Source organism: Natrix helvetica (assembly GCF_964273705.1).
Source record: "Natrix helvetica genome assembly, chromosome: 1".
NCBI lineage: Eukaryota > Metazoa > Chordata > Lepidosauria > Squamata > Natricidae > Natrix > Natrix helvetica.
This window is the reverse complement of record NC_138548.1, coordinates 61,084,826-61,112,233: the sequence shown is the minus strand read 5'-3', so window position 1 is coordinate 61,112,233 and position 27,408 is coordinate 61,084,826. Positions and strand designations below refer to the sequence as shown.

At 37.0% G+C, this 27,408-nt stretch overlaps 1 protein-coding gene across 7 annotated transcripts in view; it reads left to right on the top strand.

The window, feature by feature from the left end:
* The window catches only part of NPAS3 (neuronal PAS domain protein 3), a 785,079-nt gene that overhangs the window by 120,709 nt on the left and 636,962 nt on the right, over positions 1–27,408 (top strand). For 3 of the 7 annotated variants that reach the window (XM_081971246.1, XM_081971244.1, XM_081971249.1), the window contains exon 2: positions 987–1,076. The exons of the other annotated variants lie outside the window; for them this stretch is intronic. In XM_081971246.1, the coding sequence (XP_081827372.1) occupies positions 987–1,076 (90 nt within the window). The remainder of the gene's footprint in view (positions 1–986; positions 1,077–27,408) is intronic. 7 annotated transcript variants of the gene reach the window in all.

Sequence of the window (27,408 nt, the reverse complement as noted above, 5' to 3'; positions counted from 1 at the left end):
CAAATTTAATAAAATAAAATAAATGGATTAGTTTCCGTTTAAATTGTATCTTAATTGAAATCCCAGTGTGATTGCATGGAGTACATGTGGGTGAATTTCATTTCATCATTTTGATTTGATTCAAAGAATGTTAATGTTAATTTTGTTCTAAAAATTGAACTCTTGTAAAGCTTCAAAGATTAGAATATATAAAAAGAAACATTAAGAAATAGTTATGCTCAGTTGCCTAAGTACATTTTTAATATTGAGGAGGAAGGTCTAAATAGGGATTATATTTCAATGGAGATTTAAAGTAACTGATGAAAAAAGATTCAAATTAAATCACTTTTATTTCCTTTGAACGATTATTCCTTATTTTGTACACTGATACAATGCCATGAATATGAAATTGGTCAAACAGGTTAAAAACTAAAATGAATCTTATGTATATGAATTTTTAAGAACCATCATTAAAAACAAAAGTAACCTTGAATTTAATTATTAATTATAGACTATAAAATTGTGTAGTATGCTTAATTTCTGTGACAATTAGATTGCTAGCCAGAGTTTTTCATCATAGGAAACAGGAATAGACTATTAAGTAAATAGATTTTCAAATTCTATACCAGTCTTGAACATCCTGAGCCCCCAAGTAAATCTGGTTTCTTTGTGTGTGTGCGTACGCCCACCCACCCAGTCACACATACATACAGTATGTATGTATATACAAATGCACATTAAAAATTGAAGGTTTTACATATGTCCCTTTTTATCCATTTTGAGGAGAGGAATATATATTGTAATAAATAATCTATTTTAGATACTTTTAATTGTATTCCAGCAATGGAATCTAATTTGTATTTATTCATCTATAATGTAGTTAATATAGCAAGATGAGATAGACTTAACATATAATAAAAGTACATCAAAAAATACTAAATGTCCTGCATTACAGTTGACTGTAGAGAATCTCTAGTCATGTATATCTGTTTTTGATGCCTCTACAGAATAACTGTCCAGCAACCTCTACCCAACCAGTCAGAATGTAGGAAAATCTACAGATATGACGGAATCTACTGTGAATCTACCTACCAGAAGTATGTTGAAATCTGTGTGAGTCTTTCTTCTGGCTCGTGCATTAGTGCTGTCCCATTCTGAATAGCAAGTTGAACATGTATTGAAACTTACACTTCTTCTTGAATGAAATATCTTTGAAATTGGGAACAGATATACAGTATTTTGTTTTCATACTTGGGAATTGTGCTCTTGAAGTTAAAAGGGAAATAAATAAACCTCTAGGACTTTATTAAATCTCTTAGGTATGCTTCTGTATATTGCAGTAAACAAGTACTTAAAGCCAGAAAAACCTAGGCAAAATATATTGCACAGGTGCTTCACATCTTAGGGATTTGAAAGGTGTGTTATGTATAAATTAGCTGTCACTTTTTTCAGTCGTGTAATGGAATGATGAGTTGTAATTTGCATAATCCTTTAAGAAGGCAAATTATACTGTCATGTAGCAGACTTAACATGCTAGCTAGGATTTCATTGCTTTGAAGCTAATTAGTATGTACCTTACAGGACAGTTAAATTGAGGTTGAGTCCTTCTGCTTTTCAGTTGTTTGCCTTGTCCTTTGCTTAACAATATCTGAATCAGTTGGTGGGTAGAGAATGTTACAAGTATATTGCAGGAATCCAGAACTGTATATTGGTCTGAGCAAGGAAATGTAATGCAGCATTGGATTAATATCTTTTTTAAAAATTAAAAAGTGGGATATTTTATTGTAATTATTATTTTCTTTCATGAATAAATTAAGCAGTAACCATGATCCTGCCATTAATGTTTGTGTTCAGAAATAGGTTTATGTATGTGAATCATTTGTACCAAATGCTCCACAGGTTGATGCATGCAGAAAGTGTGATCGTATTTTGTGATGAGCAAATGCATGGATAATTGCAGAACACTGTTAACGGTTGCTATGATCATTTCTCTGGATTTGATTGCTATCAAAATAAAACATAAAAAGTATGTTCAGTTTTGATAAGAGTAGATATATTGTATATTATATAGTTAAATGCTACAATCAGCATTTATTATCATTATTGTTTGGTTGCCGGGCTATCTGTGTTTAATCTTATGATTTGACTATTACTACTTACCTATTTGTTTTCCTATCTCTTGTTCTTTGCACATTATTAGTTTGTTTTCCCTTTTGATGTTGTCCATCCAGCCATTCTGAAATGCCTCAATTATAAATCATAATACTAGAAAACTTCAACTTTTTAGTTACAGTATATACCAAGATGAATCTGTTATAGTAAAACAAAATATAGAATTATAATCAATTACGAATGGAAGTGATGCTGGTTGCTCAAGAGAGATTATAAAATTAAACAAAGAAAAGAAGCTTAAATCATCAAAACACATTATGTTAATATTCGTTCAAGTCTATGAATATTGGAAAATGATAATTAAAAAGAAAAGGGTTTAATAAACATTTTAATTGAACTTTAGTATACATTTATACTTACCTAGCCCAGGCTACCAGATGGAAAGTTATTATGTTCTTATCCCCATGTTATTACTGTTAAGTGGTTTTTTAAATGACTGTTTACTGATTGTTGCAACAAATCTTATATAAGTCAAAACTCAAATTAAAGATAGAAAATTGTGGACTCAGAACAATTGAAGTTTTTTAGAATGTGCAGGAATGTCGGAGTCCCTGTAAGAAGATTAAAGTCTTGATACTGGCTGAATTTAATTTGTTTTTTTCAACTGTGCTTATAAACAAGAAATAAAAAAGCTTCATTAAAGTGGCTTCCACTTTAAGTTTAATGAAGAAGCTTTCTTATTCATTGTTATTTTTATAAATGCCAAAATAGTTTTATTTCGGTGTTTTGAGAACTTTATTGGTATATGTAGGATACTGAGAATTTCTCGTATGTGGCTGACCACATAAGCAACAAAATGCTTACTGTTTCTTCTGATGTAATATGGTGCTCTTTTTTAAAAAATTCTTTATCTTTTAACAAATTTAACAGTTTTTTTTCTGTGGCAGCTGTTTTTCTACCAACCAGAAGTAATCTTCTTAATGCTTCTGCACCAGTAGCTTCTTTTTTTATCCTTTGCTCTGCATGGATGTGAAAAGGTAATTTCTTCCCAATGCAAATAACAGCTTCAGAGGATCAAAGTTTTGGAAAACATTGCAATTGAAAGAGAGTTTAAAATTTTTCATTTTGGCTAGCTGAATTTTTAGTAATTATAAACCTTTGACATCTGATATTTGCATTTTTTAAAGCTGCATGTTAAACAGCAAATATCATATCTAGTTTGCCCTAAGATTTTTTTTTAAAATTTTCTCATTGTACAGCTCTTTAACCAGAACCAAGTGATAGTTAGATAATATCCTGTTCCCCTGAAAATAAGACCTCCCCAGATAATAAACCCAATCGGGCTTTTGAGCGCATGCACTAAAATAAGCCCTCCCTGAAAATATTACAACACAGCAGCAGCCATGAAGTGACCACGCTTGCCACCTCCTGGACCTCAAAAATAATAAGACCTCCCTGAAAATAAGACCAAGTGCTTATTTCGGGACTCAAAAGACCCTGTCTTATTTTCGGGGAAACACGGTAGTAGCCTTAAAATTTAAGTTTCACAGATGTAAACATTTTGTTTGCATTTTCAGTGTATTTTTTTTTAAAAAAATCATAATGCCTGGAATATTTACTATGACCTTTTTTATGACTTACTTATTACTCAGCTGTATTAGCAGCATCCTAGTGTTAAGTTCTTGTTAGAAAACATCAGAAACAAATACAGGCAGGCAGGCAGGTTGGCTGGCTGGCTAGATTTCATTTAGTCTCTGCGTGATGATAGAAAGCATTTCTATTCATAATAGTCACTTTAATGAAAGAGTACTTTTGGAAGTGAAATTTTATTTCATAGATGAAAAGACCTTTTACGAGCAAAAATTCTAGATTTGATCATATATATTTAAACAAAACCTAATCTTAAATGATGGTTATTCACATAGTGATTTATGCTGAATATTTTTTCAACATATTTTGGATCCTAACTACTGTTGGAGTTTTACCCAATAGAATAGGTCATTCTTGAATTAACAGTTTTGGGACATAATAATTATGAAAAAATGTATGATATCTCAATAGATTCTTCAACCGGAATAAATCATCTGCAAAAAATTATATTAGTCCGCACGAATTTTTATGCAGCTAAAAAGTTCAGTTGAATTTTATTAAAATTATTTTGTTCGAATGAAAGGACAAACATACAGTACATGCCTTTCAGTGCTGCTAATTTCCATATGATTAGAATTGAAATATTCAACATAGTTCCTACGCATTGGGAGGATCCTTGCTTCCAGCCAAGGTTCTGATTTTAGGTTATTGTTTTTTAAATATTATTTTGAAGCAAATATATCAGCCCTGAACATAATTCACATATTCCCAAAGGACATCTTTTTTTAAAAGGTGGGTCGCTAGAGCCTACATGTTTACCTTTTTTCAGCAGCACACAATTAAGACAAATATTTTATGAGAATAATCCTTAACAAAATTTCCAGCTTCCAGTTAGTTCAGGCCCTAGAAAATTTGGGACTCCTGGTATATAAAGGCATTGTTGGGAAACAAAACAATATTAATTGTTTTTGCAACAAATACCCATTTGTGTTAATGAATTTCAAATAACTGTTTTTTAAAGTGAGATGTATTTTATACTAGTGATTTAAACTATGTTTATAATTTTTTTTAATTGTATTGATATAAATGTCTTGATCTACTTTTCAGTTTTTCATTATTTGATTTTGAGTGTACTAGTGATTAAAGAAGGCTAGGAATTAATGAGTTTATGCTTAGTTACACTTTTTAAAAAGTATTCAGTTAAAAATCATAGTCAACAATAAGACTCAGCATTTCAAGGAATGGAACTAGAGAGATTTATTATCTGATATTATTTATATTGCAAATATCAGAGCAAGTCCCTTGTCTACCAAATGAAATATGGAGATACAGTTAGTTCAATCAAAGAAAAAAATGAAATAGTATTATTGACCAATATAGACTTAATAATATCGTAGGGTTATATGCAGTTCATAAAATTATTTTCACTTTAAGTCTCACACAAGCTACTTGTTATTTATTTACTGCTTATTTCTTATAATTATTTATAATTATTTAAATGTATTTAAATATAATTATTTTGCTGGATATTAACTGTTTCTGGAGCATTTTGCATTCAACTTAAAGTTTTTAAGAAACCTAAGGGCTATCTGGAATATTTTGGGGTGCATATAGCAAATAATAAAGACAGAAATGAAAGCCTTGAATGAACCAGAGTGTATTTCCGTGATGTTGGTTGGGTCTTCTATATTTTAATTCAATTTAGTTATTTATTTTGTTTCATTAGCAGTATGATTAAAGGCCAAAGTAGTAATTCAGTATTTCTTATTTCCAAGACTTTGAAACAGCACTGAATGAAAATATATGAATTAATGCAATTATATTTGTATGTGGCTGGATAGACATAAGTAGTCTCTGGTTTAAGAACATCGATTTTATGGACAACCCATACTTACAAATGGGGTGCCTTTTACTAAAAATAGTGGACAGCATTCTATTCTTCAGACTGATGAACTGCTGAAACTGCTATGTTTTTAGTTACCACTGCAACAGGTTTTTAATATACTGCCTGTAATTTTCGATGGATTCTAAAACCATTGGGCGACTTTAGTAGTTTGTCATCTTGAGGAAGGACAAGCCTATACACCATTTTTAATACAGGCAGTCCATTTGTATGTATGATTCTACATACAAATTTGAATTGAAAACACAATTAGGGATGGAACTCTTTATGAACCCAGGGTTTGCATGTATGGAGAAAAGAGAAAGAGGGAAATCAGTACACATATTTGGATATTTAGATTTGATTTCAAAAAATTGTTTGCAGTAGAAATGCCATACTATTTCCCCTGAAAATCTCACATTGCATGTGAACTTTGAGAAGTTTTCTAGTAATGATTTTCCCTCTGTGTATCCTATTATTTTAATAAAATGTCTAAGGAAAAAGTTCTGTTAATTTCATTTTTTCTAGTTATATACTTTGTCTGATAAGATTAAATAAATCTAGAATCCACAAAAAATGTTTTGCAACTTAGGATCAGTTCAAAGCATTTTTAACAGTATATATTGTTATACTATCTTGCAAATATCTCAGATATTAAGATTTCCTTTATAGACAAAATTAAAGCCTTTGAAATCTGAAAATGCCTTTGAGATATGACTTGATGCCAATGGTTATAGCATCAAAGGTGCATGATTCATTTATTTTAATATTCAGTTTTAGTTCTCTGTAACATGGGCATTTTATTTTTTATTGACAGCTGTTATAGACTATAAAAATGCCTTTAATTTCCATAAAGTAAATAAATTTTAAACAATTTGAATTTATTTTTTTTACTGGGAGCTTTTATTCAAATAGTGGTGAAATGAGGATAGCAAAACAGCACTATTAAAGTACTGAAAATTGAGTTGTACTATAAATTTGGATATTCTAGTTTTAGAATATTTATAGTCAAATATATTGGGGATTGCTTTTCCTAACTGTTGCAAACGTTTTCTATTAAGAGCCAAGTCAGTGAATCATTTTTTGTCAATTCAGCATCCATCACAAATACATTGCACTTACTGAGTTGTGAATATGATAGTTCTTCGGGACAACAAAATGCAGTGAGTTTGTTGAACAACTGTTCTCCCATTCCTACTGTTAAGTCCTCGCGGCTACGACGCCATTGACTATCATTGCCGGCCCCTGATTGGTTGAGACGCAAGTGGCCAGCTGGAGGGAGAATGCAGCCATTCTATTGGTTCAGCATCTGACAGCTCTAGTATAAAAAGGGCTGTCAGCTGTCAAATGTTGCTGTTTGCCGGGTCGAGGTTTGCCTTACATTTTGCCGTGTTATACTGTTAATAAAGGTTGTGTTAGCTTCAACCTGCCTTGCCTCAGTTCCTGTCTGCCTCGTTCTTGCTATAGAACACTGGCGACGAAGGTGGGATCAGGACTGAGGTAAAGGAAAAGTGAAGTCACTAATAAGAGCTGCCTCAAGTCACAGGCGACGAGAAGTCGCTCCAAGGCTAATTCCTCAAGTTCCCTCCTTCTAAGGATGGCTAATCTACCGGCATTCACAGCATTCAGCCCAGCCACTGAAACATGGGATGCCTACCTCGAGCAGTTCAAGTGCCTCCTGGAGACAAACGGCTTCACCTGTTTGTCCAGTGGCCGTAAAAGAGGATATTTTTTCAGCGCATGTGGCTACGAGATGTTTGGAACAGCCAGGGCTTTAGCAGCCCCTCAATCCGTCCATTCGATGCCTTGGGAGACTTTTTTGGAGAAACTGAAAAATCATTACTCTCCAACTCCTTCGCGTATAGCCAGACGTAATGCGTTTAGGCAGAGGACCCAGAGAGAAGGGGAATCTGTGAGCAATTACATGGCTTCCCTCAAAACAGCGGCCCTGCACTGTGACTTTCCTGTGCTGGATGATGCCCTGTTAGAACAGCTGGTCTGTGGTATCAAAGACCTCAGACTTCAGCGACACTTGCTGGCACGAAAAGACCTGAGCCTTCAGGCAGCAGTGGATGAAGCCACGGCATACGAAATGTCGGACAAATCCACTGCAAAAATTCAGAGATTTCTGCCACTGGCCACCCATGCCAGCAGGGGCCATGCTGTCCACCACGACGAAGACAACAAAGACTTCTTGGATGAGAAAGAAGAGATTAGCCGCCTCAAATGCCACCAGGAAAAAACGGACTCAGGCTGATTTTTTACCTCAGGTGGGTTGCCTGAGTTGTGGTGGGAACCATGCAAGGTCAGTCTGCAGGTTCAAAGCCACAATATGCCATCGGTGTGACAGGAGAGGGCATTTAGCCAAGGTCTGCAGAGCAGCCATGCCAATTGCTGACCCATCTCCGGAGCGCGCCTTGTCTAGACAATTCATAAAAAGACTTCCAAAACACTGCGAAGACTGTTTTGCCATCGCAGGTGACCAGCAGCACCCTGATTAGGCTATCAGCCATGCGTCCCTGAGTAAGCCTATCCATAAGATATACCTGACTGTGCGCATAGAGGGAGAGCCCTGCAAGATGGAAGTGGACACTGGCTCTTCCAAATCCCTGGTCTCTTGGGCTACTGTCAAACGGATAGTGCCCAGCCTGACCAAAGCTCATCTCAGGCAGTGCCCGCTTTGCCTCAGAGACTATTAAGGACAGCCAATACCCATTATGGGTTGCGGCACATTCACCATAGCCAGCAATAACTTCCAGGGACCTTTTCCCCTCATCTCTGTAGATGGCCATCTGCCCAGCCTCCTGGGGCTTGACTAGTTCTCCGCATTGGGGCTCAACGTCTCCAGCATCCACTCCATTGTTCCAGATTCCTTTGCCATGCTGGCCAGCGAGTTTGTGGATATATTTGACAACAAGCTTAGTAAATATAATGGGACCCCCATTTCTTTTAACTTGGACCCCCAGGTGACACCAATAAATCTAAAACCCAGGAGAGTACCTTTTGCTCATCGGCAAAAGTAGATTTAGAGCTAGATAAATTAATAGCACAAGGAGTGCTCGAAGCAGTAGACCACTCCCCCTGGGAGACCCCCATAGTAATACCTATTAAGCAGGATGGTAATATTAGAATTTGCGGGGATTTTAAATGCACCATTAATAAAGGGTTGCAAGCCAACCCTTACCCAGTGCCAGTGATTCAACATCTCCATTCCTTGGGCCAGGGAAACATTTTTGCCAAGTTAGACTTGGCACAAGTGTACCAGCAGCTCCTGGTGGACGAAGCCACTGCCATGGCTCAAACCATCGTAACTCACCAGGGAGGTTTCAAATGTAAACGCTTGAAATTTGGGGTCAGTGTAGCCCTGGGTATTTTCCAGAGCCTAATCGAGCGGATGCTCCAGGGGCTGCCAGGGGTGGTACCCTATTTCAACGACGTGCATATGTCCACTTTGGATCAAGCTGAGCTCGTTGATAAATTAAGAGCAGTCCTGACCCGTTTCCACCAAGCGGGGCTGAAACTCAAACAAGAAAAGTGTAGGATAGGGGTCCCCAGTGTAGAATTTTGGGGGTATCTAGTTGATTCCAAAGGCATCCACCCTACTCCGTCCAAGGTAGATGCAATTAAGAAAGCCCCCACACCCTCCTCTAAGGTTGAACTGCAAGCCTTTCTGGGGCTGCTTAATTTTTACTCCATTTTTTTACCCCATAAGGCATCTTTGGCAGAGCCTCTTCATAGGCTCCTGGACTCCAAGATGCCCTGGCATTAGGGGTCTAAGGAAGCCCAAGCCTTTAGGGCAGTTAAGGATGTCCTTACATCCAAATCTTTATTAATGCAATACAGTGATCACCTCCCATTAACTTTGGTGTGCGATGCATGGCATTGGGGCCATTCTGAGTCACATCCTACCTAGTGGCTCAGAAGCCCCATTTGCCTCTTATTCGCATGCGTTCTCAGCAGCTGAAAGAAATTACAGTCAGCAGGATAAGGAGGCCCTAGCTGCTGTAGCAGGGGTAAAGCGGTTTCACAATTACATTTATGGTCTTTTTTCACTTAGTGACCTACCATAAACCCCTCTTGGGTCTTCTGGCGGGGGATCGCCAGACTCCTCAAATTTTGTCTCCAAGAATGTCCAGATGGACAGTCTTTCTAGCGGCATATAATTATCAGCTATAATATAGGCCAGGAAAAAACTTGGAGCATGCTGATGCCTTCAGTCGCTGCCCTCTGCCAACGCCTGTTTTGGACCCTGCTCCTACAGTTTCGGTCCTCTTAATTGAAGAGTTGGCATGCCAGTATCCGCCCAGGATATTGCCAGGCTCTCTGCCACAGACCCCATATTAGCCTAAGTTTTGGACTGGGTGCGTAGGGGGTGGCCACCAGGGCCAGTAGATCCTGAGTTTCACCCCTATTATATACGGCAGCATGAGCTATCCGTCCTTAACGGGTACCCGTTATGAGGCAATAGGGTGGTAGCTCCCCTAAAGCTTAGGTCACCAATTTTAAGTTGCCTGCACACTGGCATCCGGGCATTGTGCACATGAAGGCTTTGGGCCGAAGCTACATGTGGTGGCCCAAGATTGACCAGGAAATAGAAAACTGGGTAGCCACCTGCCAGCAGTGCCAGCAATCTAGACCGGCTCCCCCTTCTGTGCCCATCAGGGAATGGGACATGCCCCGGGCTCCATTTGGATTTCGCCAGCCCGTTCTTAGTGCAGAACTTCTTGGTCCTCATAGATGCCTACTCGAAGTGGGTACAGCTGGCACTCATGCCATCCACCACTCCGGAGGGTGTAATTAGGGTGCTGGGGAGGCTATTCGCAACCCATGGGTTGCCTGACATGGTGGTGACTGACAATGAGCCCCAGTTCACGTCGGCACCCTTCCAGATGTTTTTAGGCCAGCATGGCATACGACATGCCCCGACTGCCCTGTTCCACCCGGCCAGAACAAACCGTCCAGTCAGCTAAGGAGGCATTGGGCCACCTGGGGCCAGGGAATTGGCACGACAAACTGTCCCAATACCTGCTGGCACAGCATACAACCCCGTGCCCAATCACCAAGCAAAGTCCCGCAGAACGGCTTATGGGTCGTCAGCTCTGGACAACCCTGGATCAGCTACACCCCAGATATGCAGCAGAGAAAAGCCCCCTCGCAAGCAACTCCACATGGGCCTTTAATGTGGGAGACCCAGTCTACGCGCAAAACTATGGGGCCAAATCAAGGTGGCTTCCTGGACAAATCACGCAACTAACTGGACCCTACTCTTATTAGGGCCAGCTCAGTGATGGGCGAATGTTGCGCCAACACATCAACTAGCTCAGACGCGAGCCACCAGCGCAACAGACCAACATAGGCCCAATCCTGCCCCGGGGGACTAATATCAACAGAGGCTGCTCCAGCACAGACAGAGCCACATGCAACACCCCCCACCGATGCGTTCTTGTCACCAGGCTTACCTGAGAATCTGGTCAGTCCCGCAGTGGTCAAGTTTCCCGCCGACTCAGCTGCGCAGTCTCCTGATGTTCCACAGGACTCTCCACCAGCAGTTCCTCTTTTGGCCACCGCCACTGAACTAAATGCGGTCTGGGTGGAGCCGATGCCGGCTGGCGTATTTGGCTGACTATGCATGTTCTAACTGCGAGGACAGGGGTGTTAAGTCCTCGAGGCTACGACACCATTGACTATCATTGCTGGCCCCTGATTGGTTGAGACGCGAGCAGCCAGCTGGCGGGAGAATGCAGCCATTCTATTGGTTCAGCGTCTGACAGCTCTAGTATAAAAAGGGCTGTCAGCTGTCAAATGTTGCTGTTTGCTGGGTCGAGTTTTGCCTTACATTTTGCCGTGTTAAACTGTTAATATAGGTTGTGTGAGCTTCAACCTGCCTTGCCTCTGTTCCTGTCTGCCTCATTCTCCCTACAGAACACCTATGAATGTAACTAGTGATAAGAAATGCATCATCAGCATCTGAAGGTTTGTGAAATATCAAAAGCAATGTCTTGAATTTATGGTTGCAATGTAATTTATACAAATGCTTGACAATAGCTCTTTGAAAGGAACATTAAATGATTTTGAAAAGCAACATTTATTTATTTTTTTAGTTTTCCATTCTTGTATTCACAATGGACAGAATAGGAATCTCAAGAATATATACAGAAATAATATAAATGTAACTAAAAGCATGAAAATCCATATAAAACATTACAAGGAAAACATCAGCATAAATCAACTTTATCTCCGCATAGCAATCCATAGAAAGCATAATACAAAAATAAATAAGCAGCAATTTAGAATTCCAGCTCAGCATCATTATTCAAACTGGACAGGAGCAAAAAGGTCTTGAAGAAAAAGAAAATAAAAAGTTTAATATACATTTCACAGGAGAGGCTTCTACATTTGCAGGCCACTACTGAAATTGTGCCCATCAGTCTAATTGACTTAGAAACAGTTGATCTATATTCAAAAAACGGTCTCTGCTTAAGGTAACTGTTAAGCTAACCGTTAGCGGGTATATTTTGAGTTTTTGAATTACAGAATTAAGTTTCCTATGGGACTTCTGTCTCTACAGCTTTTAAATAAACCCTACTTGTCATTAAACTATTCTTGAGTTAAGAAAAGGCTTTCTCTCTTTTTATTAATATACAAGTCTATTACCCCTTAAAGTAGACAAAAAAGATATCAAAATATTATGAAATTAGTTTAGCATGGCAAAAGATTTGAATTAATTTAAAAATAGTTCTGAATAGAGTTTGTTTATTGTAACACAGTCTAGATATGATGCCATGAATTGGAGCAGAACTTGACAAATTGGAGGAGGGAGTTTTTTGCTCCAGTTCTAGGATAACACTAATGATGTTCATCCCAAAGGTGCTTTTTCAAGAAACAACTGGCCTTTCCGGTTTTTCTTTGAAGACATTGCGCTTCTCATCCAAAAAGCTTCTTCATCTCTCAGCCGTCGGACGTCTTCAAAGAAAACCCAGAAAGTCCAGTAGCCTCTTGAAAAAGCACCTTTGGGACAACCATCTCCATAGACATTTAGGATGTTCATTTGGCTTTTCAAAAGTAGTGTAAGTGTATGTTTTTTTCAAGACTTCTGTTAAAATTATCATATAAATGCAGATGAAAATAAAGATGATATGAAAATGGGAAAGGAAATCCAAGGGGGAAGAAAGTTTGTAGGTATAGGGCAGTGATGGCGAACGTTTTCAGCACCAAGAGCCGAAAAGAGAACATGCACTCATACACGGTCGTTTGGGACACGACCCGGAAAGCTGCCCAGTGGGCATGTGTGTGCTGGAAAATTAATTTCCAGTTTCTGGTGCACCATGCGCGCCGGCCAGCTAATCTTCTGTTTAATGGTGTGCAAGTACAATCAGCTGGCCATTGCGCATGCTCACTCTGGAAAATGGAAGACCAGCTCTTCCAGTTTCCGGCACTGCTGCATGTATGAAGGCCAGCTGATCATCACATGTGCATGTATGCCAGAAACCCGGAAGAAGAACAGGCAATACCACGGGTGCCAGGCCACATAGTTCCGCTTGCCACAGGTTTGCCATCACAAGTATAGGGGGAAAGAAAAAAAAGGATTGACTTCCAACTTTTTTCAGCACAATAAAATACAGAATAGCCTCAGGTTTTTATTTTACTAGCTTACGTACAAGCCTTTTCTATAACGGACTATATGATCCAGCAAACACCAACGTGAAGAGTTTGTGTTTCTCTATAGAAATAGTGTAACTGTATCTAACACCTGCTCATTCTTTCACATTTCCAGCTTTTTAGCAGTCTCACTGATGTATAGTCATGTTTACTTCTCACCCTTTATCTTTAGTGTAACACCTACTATGTTATCCCTGAGGGTCTGATCCCGCTTAGCAAATTTAGCATTGCTTGCTGAATCACATCCTTCCTGAAGAATGAATAGTGTTGTGGGACAGTGGAGGAATAATTCTAGACAGTTCCTCTTCGTTTTTCAAGAGTAAAATTGAAAAAAATTGGAAGAGCAATTAAAAAAATTAGAAAACACTACCATTGTGAAGATGAAATCCTTTTTTAAGACAAGATTTTAAATGGGAAGTGTCTATGAAAGACTCTTGTTAAATATACATGTACAATTTTCAAACTTTTTCCAGTGTCATAAAATGTTACTCTTCCTTTCCAGCTGTAGCATTTTTGTTTTTGAAAGCCATTATCTGTACTACAATTTAGAAAGGGAGAGAATTTTATTGTTTTCTATTTTTACTGGGAGTGCTTTAGCTTTAAAATTCTTCCCATCAATCTTTAATTAAAAAAAACTTGGAAAACAATCTATTGGTTTTTCTGCTTTTAAAAAAAATAATCCTCTGATTTCTTTGTTCTGTTTGGAGTGATACGGAGTAAAAATGGACATGATTCTACCTCACCTTTACTCTCCCATCTTCTGAGAGAAATTATAACTTTCATGCTACACAATTGGAATTGCTGGAGCTCGAGGTGCTTGAGACTTCTCCAAAGTCAAAGTGTGCCAAAACAAAACAAAAACCTTAATTAAACATGCCTCCTTTGGGAACTTAATTTAATGGGGTAATAATTACCTTGTTTACTACAAATTTAGTGGTTTCTATTTTATACATTTCTCCCATTCCTTATAGTGTAAAACCTAAAATATAATTTTATTTAAGTTTAGTTTGTCAGTATTTTATTTATTTATTTAGAAAATGTATATGGCTCCCCAACTCATGGTGATCCTGGGCCAGCTTAAAAAAGTAACCCATATTCTAACTTTTCAAAATGTAAGGTAGAAGGCTGAAAGTTTTTCCAACTTCATTATTTAATATTCAATGACATCTCAATGGTTTTTCTGCCAGCCCTTTGGTAAGGATGAGTGAAGGTCTTTTGGATTGTGTGGGGTTTGTTTCTTTTATTGTTGTGTTGTTGCTCCTATCTGGTTCTTCTCTGCCATCTTTTATTCTTTATTTTTGTTCCTCATTGCATGTTTTTAAAGTTTTTATTTTTGGGCTCAAGGATTCGTGTGGTATACAAATTTAGTATATAAATTATCTAATGCTGCACTACACAGTAGCACTGTGTTAAAATAAAGCCTGACTTTTAAACTTTATATTTTTCAAAAACTACTTAATAATTGCTTAGTATTCTCGCAATATTTGTTCCTCTTTTTTTTAACACATAAGCTGTTGTCATTCATGGAGAATGTTATCTCTAACTATGATTTATTTAGCAAGCACTGTGGACTTCCTATTGCAGCTTAGAGCTGTGGTGGCGCAGTGATTAGAGTGCAGTATTACAGGCAAACTCTACCTACAGCCAGGAGTTCGATCCTGACTGGCTCACGATTGACTCAGCCTTCCATCTTTCCGAAGTGGACCCTTGGGTGCGAGATGCTGACTCTGTAAACTGCTTAGAGTGGGCTGTAAAGCGCTGTGAAGTGGCATATAAGTCTAAGTGCTATTGCTATTATTGATCTTCTATATGGCCAACAACAGGAATATGCAACTACTGTCAGATCCAGTGTAGGTGAAAAATATGGATATATTGTTACAAGAAATAAAATATTCAGAGATAGATTAGAGGAATTTGAACTGAAGGAAAAATAAGGACATGCAGAATGGGTCAAAAGCAAGGATTATCCAGAAACAATGTTGGGTAATGGCTATCAGAGGTAAGAATTGCATTGCAGGAGCTAACAGTTGTAAACCACCAGTTGTGATGGTGGTGTAAAAAATTGATGAATAGGGAAACTACATAAAACTCAGACATGATTGGGAATGGCAGCTGTTAATGATAAGAGCTTTCAAGGAGCAGGCCAGGTAACAGTCAAAGAGATGCTGAGGTGAGACAGAAGGAAGGTGTGATTGATAGAAAATGAAAGGGCAAGTTGTACTGACTGACTATGAACAGGAGCCTATTAAAAGACCCCAATTTGTAGTTACAATTTATGGAGTGCTCCTGTCTTCCCTTACATTATTTGATTAGTTTTGTGGCAGGAAATACAAATGAACATGTGTGTGATTGTAATTAATAAAGCTTTTGTAGGTAAGAGAGACTTTCTGTACACTCCCTTGAGCCTTTAATTATTGCATAAGATCTTGAATGGTTGTATGTCTATTGAAAACATGTGAGTGTATCTACTCATACATTCTCATGTCCGCTCCTGCTGCACCAAGGCTATATGCTATTTTTACCATACAGTTGGGAGAACACCCACGATTATCACTTCAATGTTTCTGTTTTGTGCGCATGTGCAAACACCCACACTTCCTACTTACAAAAAATAAAACTAAACTTTTTACCTGCCCCTTTACGGGTATACACCTATTCCAGAAAAGAAAGTATGGTAAGTAAAAGTTATTCTAATCAGGTGATGGTATGGAGGCAAATGAAGTGGTGTGACCCAAAAGAAAATCACTTTCCTTCTGTCCTCTTATCTTGCAAAGTCATTTTTTTTTCTGTAACATTAATCCATTCTACAAACTGTCAAGGATTCTTGGAGGCAGCTTTTTCATTGATCTCAAGAATGTATTTGTTTATTTTCCCTTTAATATCTCACCTTTCCACTCAGTAAAATACCTATGGCAATTAATGAATATGAAAATACAAAATAGAGAACAAAAAGTGTTTTTAAAACTATCAGGAAATAAGGAAACCACTTCAGCCCTTGGATTAAATTTTGAAAAATGTATTTCTTACAGAGGAGAACTAATTTCCATTATCTCCTCCACACCAGCCTTCTCCTTCCCCAAGAATTTTGAGATGGCGACATAATGCCGCGCTGGTGTGTGGCTTCAATGTAATGGATCCCTGCCTAAAACCACATAGACCCAGGAGAAACAGGAAGGGTCAGAAGCCTCATCTGTGAGTCAGACAGACAATAACTTCCATTATGCCAGTTGTCAACTATCCAAGTCTTCGCCTTCCTATATAGGTACTCCTCAACTTACAACAGCTCATTTAGTGAAAGTTCAAAGTTACAATGGCACTGAAAAATGTGACTTACAAGTGTTTTTCAGAGTTACGACTTTGCAGCATCCCCATGCTCAAAATTGAGATGCCTGACAACTAATTCATATTTATGGCCATTGTTGTGTCCCAAGGTCATGTGATTATCTTTTGTGACCTTCTGATAAGCAAAGTTGATGCAAAAGCCAGATTCACTTAACAACAGGGTTACTAATTTATCAATTGCAGTGATTCACTTAACAACTGTAGCAAGAAAGTTCATAAAATGGGACAAAATTCACTTAATGTCTCAACAACATACATTTTTGGCTCAATAGTGGTCATAAGCTGAAGACTACCTGTACATGATCCTTGTCAAAATCTCTGTATTTCACAAATGGTTCTAGCCCTTTCCTTTAAGACTGATGATATAACTTATCTATAAGGATTGTAATTCTCATGACCAGAAGTTCGGCTAGTCAGCTGTGATCAACTCTAATGCCCCTGAGAAACATGTGTAATGCTGCCAGAGTCTTACACATCCTTTTTTAATTACCATAAAATTAATTGTTATGCCTGATTCAAAACTTGCCTTGACATGACAGTGGTACAGAAATGGTTCCCAGCAAGGACTGGGAGGGGGTGGATGGGCTGAAAATAGGATTCTATCCATCAGAGGCTATTCTGATACATCCCATTTCAGAATGACCTGAGTCCTTTGGAGGAAAAAAAAAAACCCTTCACGATAAGTCCAATATACCATTCTACGAATGGCAATTTTTAATTCCCAAAGCTTGTCTCTCTTAATTTTGTGCTAACTACACCAAAGGAGTAATATGCATGTTTGCTGCTTTTGGTTACTTATAAAGAAATAACGGAGGGATAAAAATCAAACAACATATAGATCCCCCATTTTTATTGATATTTTCTTTGTTTTCAGGGAGGAGAGCATGTTTTAAAAAATGATGCATTGCTGATTATTTTTGATATGGTACTTTTGTAGCATGTTTTCCATTGAAAAATGATAAAAGGAATTTTGATCTGGAAACTCAGTCATGCATATGGGCCAAGGATCAACATCTGTAACAAATATTTTGGAATCTGCAAAAAGAGAATGGCGGCAGATAAACAGCCACCCAACAATGGGAGCTGGGCTCTTCTCAGATTCACAGTCATGGCTTTGTCATATATAAAGACAAAAGAATACAGTTGACTGCTTGTCTCTTCATTCCTTGGTGGTTCGTTGGTGAAAACCTTGTTTAAACAAATGGATGTTGAACTACTCTGCCAATTGAATTGTGATTGGTGTGTTAACGCTGCATTAGTTTGAAGAACAGGTTTAGGACATTTGCATTCCTTACAGAGCTTTGAAAATGAAAAAGGCTGTGACATATAGGCTGACTATCCTGTACTGTCTTAAGTCCTAACTGGGTCAGTTTTAAACATTGGTTATTGCAATCTTTTCTCCCCTCCTTTCTAAAGTGTACATTCCATTGGTTTTATTATAATAAGTAATTTTAATTATTTCAATTAATTACTCATTTAGTTAAAAAATACGTGGATATTATGTGTGCATGTGCCTCTCTGTAAAATATTTTGACTACATGAATATAATAATTCTCTAACATCTGCTATGAAAGCAAGGATCAGGTGTTGCTACCTTCATTCTTCATCTGCTAGCAATTTTCTTTAAACAAAAGATGTGGCTGGATGAATGTGAAACAAAGAGAATGCAGATTACTATCTTGCCAGGGAAATGAATAGCATCCCACATTTTTTGGAATTCTGTGGAAATTTCTATGGGCTACTACTGATTCATTATATAATTTTGTTGTAGTTAAAGTAGAAATAAAATGATGGTGTTTCATATTAAAATCAATTAACAGCGAAATAGCTTGAAACATGATATGCGGATCAGCATTGCAGTTTTGGGAGATGTGGCATAACTCCAGCTGCAAGATAAAGTTAGATTTCTAATATCTGTTTATGATTAAACTGCTACACCACCAATCGTATATCTCTCCCATATACTTCCTACATACTAATTCAAGTCTTGGTGATTCAGCAAACTAACCTGGAAGGGGAAAAGAACTATTATAAGTGGTACTGTCAGCTACAAAACCAAGCATATTTCTTTTCAATTCAGAAAGGTGATTATGAGTATCCTGTTTTAAACAGGGTTTGCCATGTTTAACTTGCATTCCTCTCAAACATGATAAACACTTCTAGTGATACCTGCTACTCAGAAACACCATGATCTTGGAATGATTTGGGTCATATTGACTTAAAGACCATATATTTTATGCTATTATAAAACAGTAAATATTAATGATGTAGGGAGTAAAAGATGGATTAGAGTAGTAAATGTGAAGATTTATTTAATCGATCGATCACTTATTAAATTCAAGATCACTCATTCTGGAATGTTGTATTTTTGTTCACTTTTTCAGTCTTTATCTGAAAGATCTGATAAAAGTCTGTTAAACAGGAAAAAGAGCTCCCTCTATTTTGATGGGTCCCCGTCCCCCCAATTTAATACACATCCTATGTGAATTGTATTGTTTAGTGTGGTTTCTGAAATATGTAATTCACTTATTAAGATACACTGTGAGCAAGTTTCAGAATTCTCTGCCAAGCCTGTGGCTTTTCAGTTTGGCCAGCTTCAGCATGAAAGTGATGACTGCTGTTGCACATAAGCACTGTTGATTGATAACGCCTTAGTAAACTCTGCTTGGAGACGATCCTAAGCATACACATGCCAGGACTTTAATGGTAATCCCTTTTAAACTAACATTTGTATCTTATTAAAGTTACAAACATGATTTTGAGAGTCACTGTGGGTATTCCTGTTGCATAATGCCACTGAGATCGTACTGACCCCAGAAAATGTATTTTGTGACATAAATACTATAGAATTTGTTCCCAGTGCTCACATTTTATGCTTCTATTTTAGCTTTCTCCTATGTTTTATTACTGTTATGTTTTTACTGCTGTATATTGGGATTGTTTATATCTGATATACTTCATTGACCACCAGGACTTGTTTTTTTGTTTAGTAGTATATAAGTTTAATTAATAAATAAACACTTTCATATAAAATACTTACCCTTCTCCTTCTGTTTACTTGGTTTCTTTTTCATATCCAGGTTTTCTTTGCACTGTTACTTAATCTTGAGTCATTGTGTGTAGCATCTTAGACAAATCATATAAAACTTGTTTTGCAGCTGTATGCCAGGATGATATGATAGCATTCTCTGTGCTTTTAATGTTTCTGACACTTTCATGAAGTATTAAGTTTATAATAGCTTGAGGCTTATGTTATGAAGACCACCGCATGTGTTCCAGGTGGCAGCACAAGCAGTGTCGGTCAGTGAATCAAAAGCAAATAAGAGAAACTGCAACATGCAATTTGAATATTGTGTTATCTTATCTAATCTGGAAGTATGTATGTTAAAATATTTATTATCAACAAGAATAGTATGTATTTGTCCTCATGCATATTAAAGCTTTGCCAGTTTGGGTCTAACAACTGAAACTAATATTGTACATAGCATACCTTTTTTTTTTGGCTTAAAAGCATGTTCTAAATGTATGAAGTCATATTTTCAAGTTTAAGCATTCCAGGTTAACATTTGTAAAGTACCATGTCTGTCTATGAAATCCTGCACATATTGTCTGGACCACTATTTAATTTTTTTGCTTTAGAAAGCAAAAGGTGTTCATGCTACTTACCAAAGGTTTAGTGTGGTCAATCTCCATTAGGACATTTTGAAGGTTTTCAACTATCTTTTCAAAATGTCTTCTACATTTTTGTCAGCTCAACTAGTGTAATGAAACAGTTATCCCCAAATGAAAGTACTTGGAAGCATCAGAGTGGACTCCTTAGTTTTTGAGGCAAAATACTTCTTTGAATTTAATTTATCTTTTAATCTGACTTGAGGCAATTCCACAAAACAAGCAGCACTTTGGCCAAACTTCATTACCATCATTCATTAGGGTAGAACTGGATTACTTGGGCCATTGGTCTGATACACTAAAATAAGATTTAAAAAAACCTTATTATCCCTCAGAATAAATAGGTCATGCTAACAAGAAGAGTTAAAGGAGGGATATACTGACACAAAGAGTATTAGCATAATTAGTATAAATATTTCAGATACATTTTATGAAAAGTCATTTACCCCAACCCATTTAAACTATTGAATAAGCATTTGATCTATGGTTTTCAGAAATGTTGGAAAAGAAATTTGAGGATGTAATGTTCTGAGAGACATGCACATACATTTAACAGAGCTTAGTTTAATGGTTTTTGATGTAACAAATAAGATATCAAAAGTTTATTTCTGTGCATATGCAAAATCACACTCAATATAACATGCATGGGTAAAAAACCCATTCATTTTCAGCAGGCATCTGATTTTAACTAACATCTCTTTACTCCAGTGTATCAAGGGTTTATTGTACAGATGGCTCTCAAGTGATGACTATTCATTTAGCAATTGTTCAAAGTTACAACAGTGCTGAAATAAATGACTTATAGTCAGTTCTTACACTTATGACCATTGCAGTGTCTCACAGTTACATGATTGCAATTCAGGTTCTTGAGAAATGGTGTGTATTTTTGATCGTTGCAGTGTCCAGGTGTCACGTGATCACCATTTGCAACCTTCTCCACTGGCTTCTGTCACGCAACATCAATGGGGAAAGATGGATTCACTTAATGATTGCAGTAGTTCACTTAGCAACTGTGGCAAAAAGTTCATAAAATTTGGGGCCGTCATGTAATGAGTCACTTAACAACCACATTCTTAATAATAGAAGTTTCAGTCCCAACTATGGTCATATGTCAAGGACTCCCTTTATACCCTAAAGAGGCAGAAGGTATTCATTCTCCATGAAGTCTGATTTGTAGATTCTCAAAAGAAAGAGTTAGTGAACATTTCTTTCCGGTTAATAAATATGAAATCTAGTATATCAATTTTTCCCGTTTATTCCTCTGCCTTTTTTTTTGAAGTTGTCTATAAACCACATCAACATTTTTTAATCTCCCATTTTTTGCAGCTTTAGTCAGAGCTGATGTCTGAGAAATTTAAATCCCCATTACAACAGTGGTGTTTCCTGGACACCTCAACCACTCGATTTGCAAAGATTTCATCTCTATTTTCTGCTTAGTTAAATGGCCATAGTAAACACCCACAGTGGGTTCCTCCCCCCCCCCTCGCTGCTCTACTTCTCTACTTACCTTTGCGCGACCGCTCGGTAGCAGACTCCGCCCACCCACATTTTTGACGCTCTACGCATGTGCTCTTATTTGCGAACCAGTAGTGAAGATAAGTAGATTTCACCCCTGGGTAGAAGGCATTTATCTGTTTCTAGGTTTTTTTTCTTACATTTTTTGGGGGGAAGGGTTCATCTTAAGGTTTACTTCCTTTTGAAAGATGAAAATTGTTACTTCTTTTCTTTTACCATAAACAACTAATGTGCTCCCTGCAGTCTACTGCAAACAAACCTTTTTATTGTCCTGGTCACCCATCTGGATAGCCCAGTAGAAATATTTGCATCCCTGTGTCTATATTTACCTCTCAGTTCTTTATAAATCTGGATTGGTCTGTCAGGTGTGATGAAAGCTGTGCGATTATGTTGTGTAAATACTGGCAGTTCTATCATTGTTTTGAATGCCACTAGTACAGGTTTAAAGTGCCAGAAATAGTAAGGTCTCCCTCCCTCTCTTTTTTTCAGCCTGTCAGATTACTTTTTCTGTTGGGATATAAAATCGTTCTTTAGCTCTGCAGATTGTTCTGCATCTTGTGAATAGAGAAATTCAGCAAAGTGTCTGGACAGGCACATTCACAAGATGTAGTTGGCCAAAGCTGTTACTGCTGCTACTACTAATAATAATACACTTACATCCTTTATATCCTCTATTGGAATACATGGGATCTTGCAAAATAAATCTTGCAATAGACAATAGCAAACGTCTTGCAGAATAGTTGCTTGCCTTTCTGGAGCCAGAAAATACCACTATCCTATAAATATAAATATAGCAGGGAGCTATACTTAGAAGCACAGTCTTCTAGTTAGTTAATAAATGGAAATTGGAATAAATTGCTGGGCTATATTATTGTACAAGTTAACAAAGTTAACATTCTGATATAGATTTAGGTTAATACTTACTGTTGACTTGCTTCACTTCTAGAAGACCTTAAAATAATATTGTGCTTAGACAAATCTTATTGTCAGGAGTATAAAAAAGAAAACACATTTTTCTCCCACTAAGATGCAGTGTATGGAAAGATTATATTAACATAGGCTTGGAAATATTTAAGGCTTATACATTAAGATGTGTTGGCTTTGAAGTGTCATTTTTACAATATTATTTAAACCAATTGAAAGAGCATTGGGAAAATTCTTCATTTTCTTCTCTAGCTGATTACATCATAGCTCAGAGCTACATTTCAATAAAAGTATATTTGTATTTTTCAAAACAACCTTTTATAAAAAATTTGAAATGACAAATAGCATATAACTGTGTAAGTATATATGAAGATCTCAGGAAACTTCTGTTTTAAGCTATGGTCAAAGTGATACTTTAGATGTAAATTTTGCATGTAAGTATTAAGCAGTTGTAAAAGAGTTATAGAAGTGTATCACATTCAATTTTCTGCTTTATTTTTTAAATTTAAGTATTGCCAAAAAATACATTTTAATCCTTGCCCATTTAGTAAGTGAATGTAAAATGTATAGTTCTTTGGATATAAAATTAACAGTTTTTATAAGACATAAGACAATTTCAGTGTCTTATTTCCCATCCTTCAAAATCCAAAAACTGCTCTAGTAATACGGTTAAATTTAGTTAACAATACTATACTTAGTTTTCAAAGTGCTTCAATAATAAAATGTGGCTGAATTGAAACCCAACCATTTTAATTCTCTTTAGCTTGATATTAAAAAGTATAGCTGAGATAACATGCAAACTGCAAATCCTATCAGTGAAACCTTATATTTTATTTGGCTTGCTTATGCAAATCCTTTGTATTTCAGAAATGCAGTATTATTTGAATAAGTACTTTGCTTGCTAACATATTGTTAAACTTGCTAACCTCAGTAGATGGTGCTAAATATATATCAAGAGAGATAAATAGATAGATTCTGCATAAAGTCATTGAAGGTATGAAGAAGCTTTGTTTACAGTATGATAAATTTATATAAAAATAAGTGAATTTGGAGAATTTATTCTGACTTTCTTTGAAATTGATTCTGCAGCTATTTTTGTATGATAGTTATGTTGACTGAAGTATTACTCAGTGCAAAAAGCCCACATCTGAGTGGTTTGACTGGCCATGAATTGGAAGATAGATTTCTCACATACAGACATTTTACTATCATACTAGACTTTATAGTACCATGTAATGTTTACTGCAGAGGAAGACTAGATAGTTTGAGAGTTGGTAATGGGATATGGAGACCTTCACCCCTAGGTCATCTCTCTGAATGTAGCCCAGGTGGGTAGAAACCAGAAGTCATTAGTATCTGATGGCTTTCAGTTGGCCTATATGAAATGAATTGGTAGTTTCAGTCAGGTTCTTAGGAAGGAGGTGCTAATATCACAAAGCCATAATCACAGTTCTCATAAATTGATAACCACATGAAAGGGAAAAAAAACAATGCTAAATGGACATCAATAGAGATAGCCTCTAATGTTTTGAAATGATCTTCTGAATTTATGCATAACTTATTCTGTCACCAGAAGTGGATATTTTTAAATTCATTATCAACCTCCTGGATGCTTGCTTATTACTTCTTGCACTACCAAAGATAAAAAGCTGCTATTTTTGTTCCTTTTGACAAATGATGCATATGCACGTGTATTGCTTGATCTCTTGACATTTAATTATTGTCTGCCATACCATCTGGCTACATCCAGGATCATCCAAGCAGACTTCTACTCAAGCTACAGGACTTTTCACATAATGGGACTTAAACTTGCTCATCACCCCTGCAGCCTTATGCATTCAATATATTATACACTGTCCCTTTGAATACTTTGCATCCTCCTACTAGATAGCTAAGTAACTGTATTTTTTTTGTGGTATAATTGTGAGAAAAACAATTGTCAGAGATTTTTTTCCTGGTGATTTTGATAATGGAAATTAAATCAGTGGTGTTAATCTCAATCAACACTTTCCAGTCTTTTTCTGAAATTATTTGCCATTCTAACGGATCTTTCTTTTTACCCTCCCTGAAAAATAATTAAAATTGAAAGTGAATTCTGATGGAACCTACAGTGATAAATGAACCCTCATTATCTATATAAAATAGAAACAACGACATATAGAGAAACTTCACCAAATTAAATGGGGGAAAAAAAGAATTATAAGATAACAATTAGACAAATTGCAGATAATCTTTGCTTTCTGATCACTCTGTGATCAGATCGAAGTGACTGTTTGAAGTTATGGGTGCTGAAAAAGAAGAGTTATGATCACTCTTCAAAGTTGAGGTTCGGCAACAATTTAGTCACATGATTGTGATATTGTAATTTGGCAATATCAAATTGGCAACTGGCATGCATTTACAATAGTTATGTGATCACCATTTGTGACCTTTACAGCTGGCTTCTGACTAGCAAACTTAATAGGAAAGTCAAAAATGGTGACATGTGATGTGGCACATAATGCTCCACAATGATTCTCTTAATGACCACAGGTGGAACTGATGTCATAAATCAGTGAGGTCATTGATGTTTCAAATAATGACCACACTGTTTAGTGACAGAGTTGCTGGTCCTAATTGGGATTATTCTCTTGTTGAAGTGTTCAGTTTTGGAGATTAATTTGGTTCCTTCAAAATTAATTTCATGTCCTGTAGCTTTAAGGTGCTGGAAAAGGGAGGAAGTTTTTCCTTTTTTTCTTACTGCGTTCTTGTGTTCTGCGATGCGTGCATTTATTCTCCTGTTTGTTTGTCCTATGTATGTTGCAAGGCAGATTTTGCATGGTATTTCGTAGACTCCTTGGTTTTCTAGCTGGATTTTGTCTTTGGGGTTTCTTAAGACGTTGACTATTTTTTGGTCAGTGTTGAAGGCTGTCTTGATATTGTGTTTGTGGAGAATTTTGCTGATTTTATCTGTGGTGCCTTTGATGTAAGGGAGGAGGTCGATGCCATTGTCCTGTTCTGTGTCTATTCAAGAGAATAATTATGGAGCTATCGAAATAGAGAAACACCCCCACAACATGAATAAACGTGATGATACCTCACGCCTACCAGTCATCTGGAAACAAGCCCTAGTCAACAAACGAGCCCCACCCACCACCCAGGCCATTACAACATGAAACAACAATAGACACACAGCCAGCACCAATCAGCACCAGTCTACCAATCATGATACAACCACACATCCAATCATTCCACTTACTGAAACAAAGCCAGCACTCCACCCCCCCACACAAAGATTTATAGAAAGACGGCAGCTCCGATCACACTTTAAGCCCAAACCCCAGCCTGAAGATGGCGAGTGAGACCTCACTGAAATGTTGCCAAGATAATCTCAATCTTACACGGGAAAAGACCCGAGTACAACAAGACCAGCATATATATATGCTGGTCTTGTTGTACTCGGGTCTTTTCCCGTGTACATATAAAATAGAAACTCCATCTATGAGTCTTCTTCATGACTTTCTTTGTTCATGCCTATTGTCCTGTGATCGCAGAGGTCAGAGATTACCTTACACAATAGCCTCCAACATCCTGATGATGCACAGATGTGTTTAGGGATTAAATATTCTCAGAATTCCTACTCAGAAAGGTCTGTCTTTATTCATTCCAGACAGCTGTACCAAAGAATCTCCTTACCTCATTTAACTAGGATCTCACAGTTTCTACACTTGCTTTCCATTACCTTCTATCTGTTTTAACCCACAAAGTGGAGGATGCCATGACCTAACAACTCAGCCTCTTACTGATATGATAGCAAGGATTGCAATGTCCTGTCCCCGAAGTGCAACTGCCAACACACATTCTGTCATTACAGAATGCGGGGAGAAAAAAACTGAAGTCCCTTATCAACAGTGGTGTGTCATAAACCAATTATCTACTAGCTTGAGTGTATATCACGAAAACAGTATTTAACCAGATTAGGAAAATGAATTTATATTTGGCTGAAGTAACTGATATTTCATCTTTGGGTCAAAAGAAGTATCAGACAATTAGTAAAAATTATAGATTAAATAATAAATGAAAATGAAAGGAAAGGTTATGATTGCAAAGCAAACCAATAAAAATGCAAGACCAAAACCAAATAAATTAGGCCAACCTCAAATGCCAAAAACTTGCTTGAAGAAAAATGTTTACCTACTAACATGACAATTAAGAAAGAAAACAACAAATTCTCTTGGCAGGGAGTTTGAAGCTGGGAAAAAACTGCTAAGGAATTCTCACTTCTCTTTTAATATGTTCCAATAGTACACCAGGACTAAAAGGACTAAGGAGCTTAGTTAATAAATGTGCATGTACTGTGATGTTACTTCCCATCATGTACTGTATTTAAGTTATAGGCTTTGCCAGATGTAAAAAATCCCCTTTGATAACAACTCTCTTAACATCTCTACTTGTATAATGTGAGTGCAAGATGTCAATATTTGGAGCTTGTCTGCAACTATTAGAAATGGGATTGTTTTCTTCTTATGAATTTCTGCATCAGGAGCAGAGGTGGTATTCAGCAGGATCTGACCAATTCTGGAGAAACGGTAGCGGAAATTTTGAGTAGTTCAAAGAATCGGTAAATGCCCCCCTCTGACTGGCCCTGACCCCATCTATTCTCTGCCTCCCTAGTCCCAGCTGATTGGGAAGAAATGGGGGTTTTGCAATATCCTTCCCCTGGAGTGGGATGGGAATGGAGATTTTACAGTATCCTT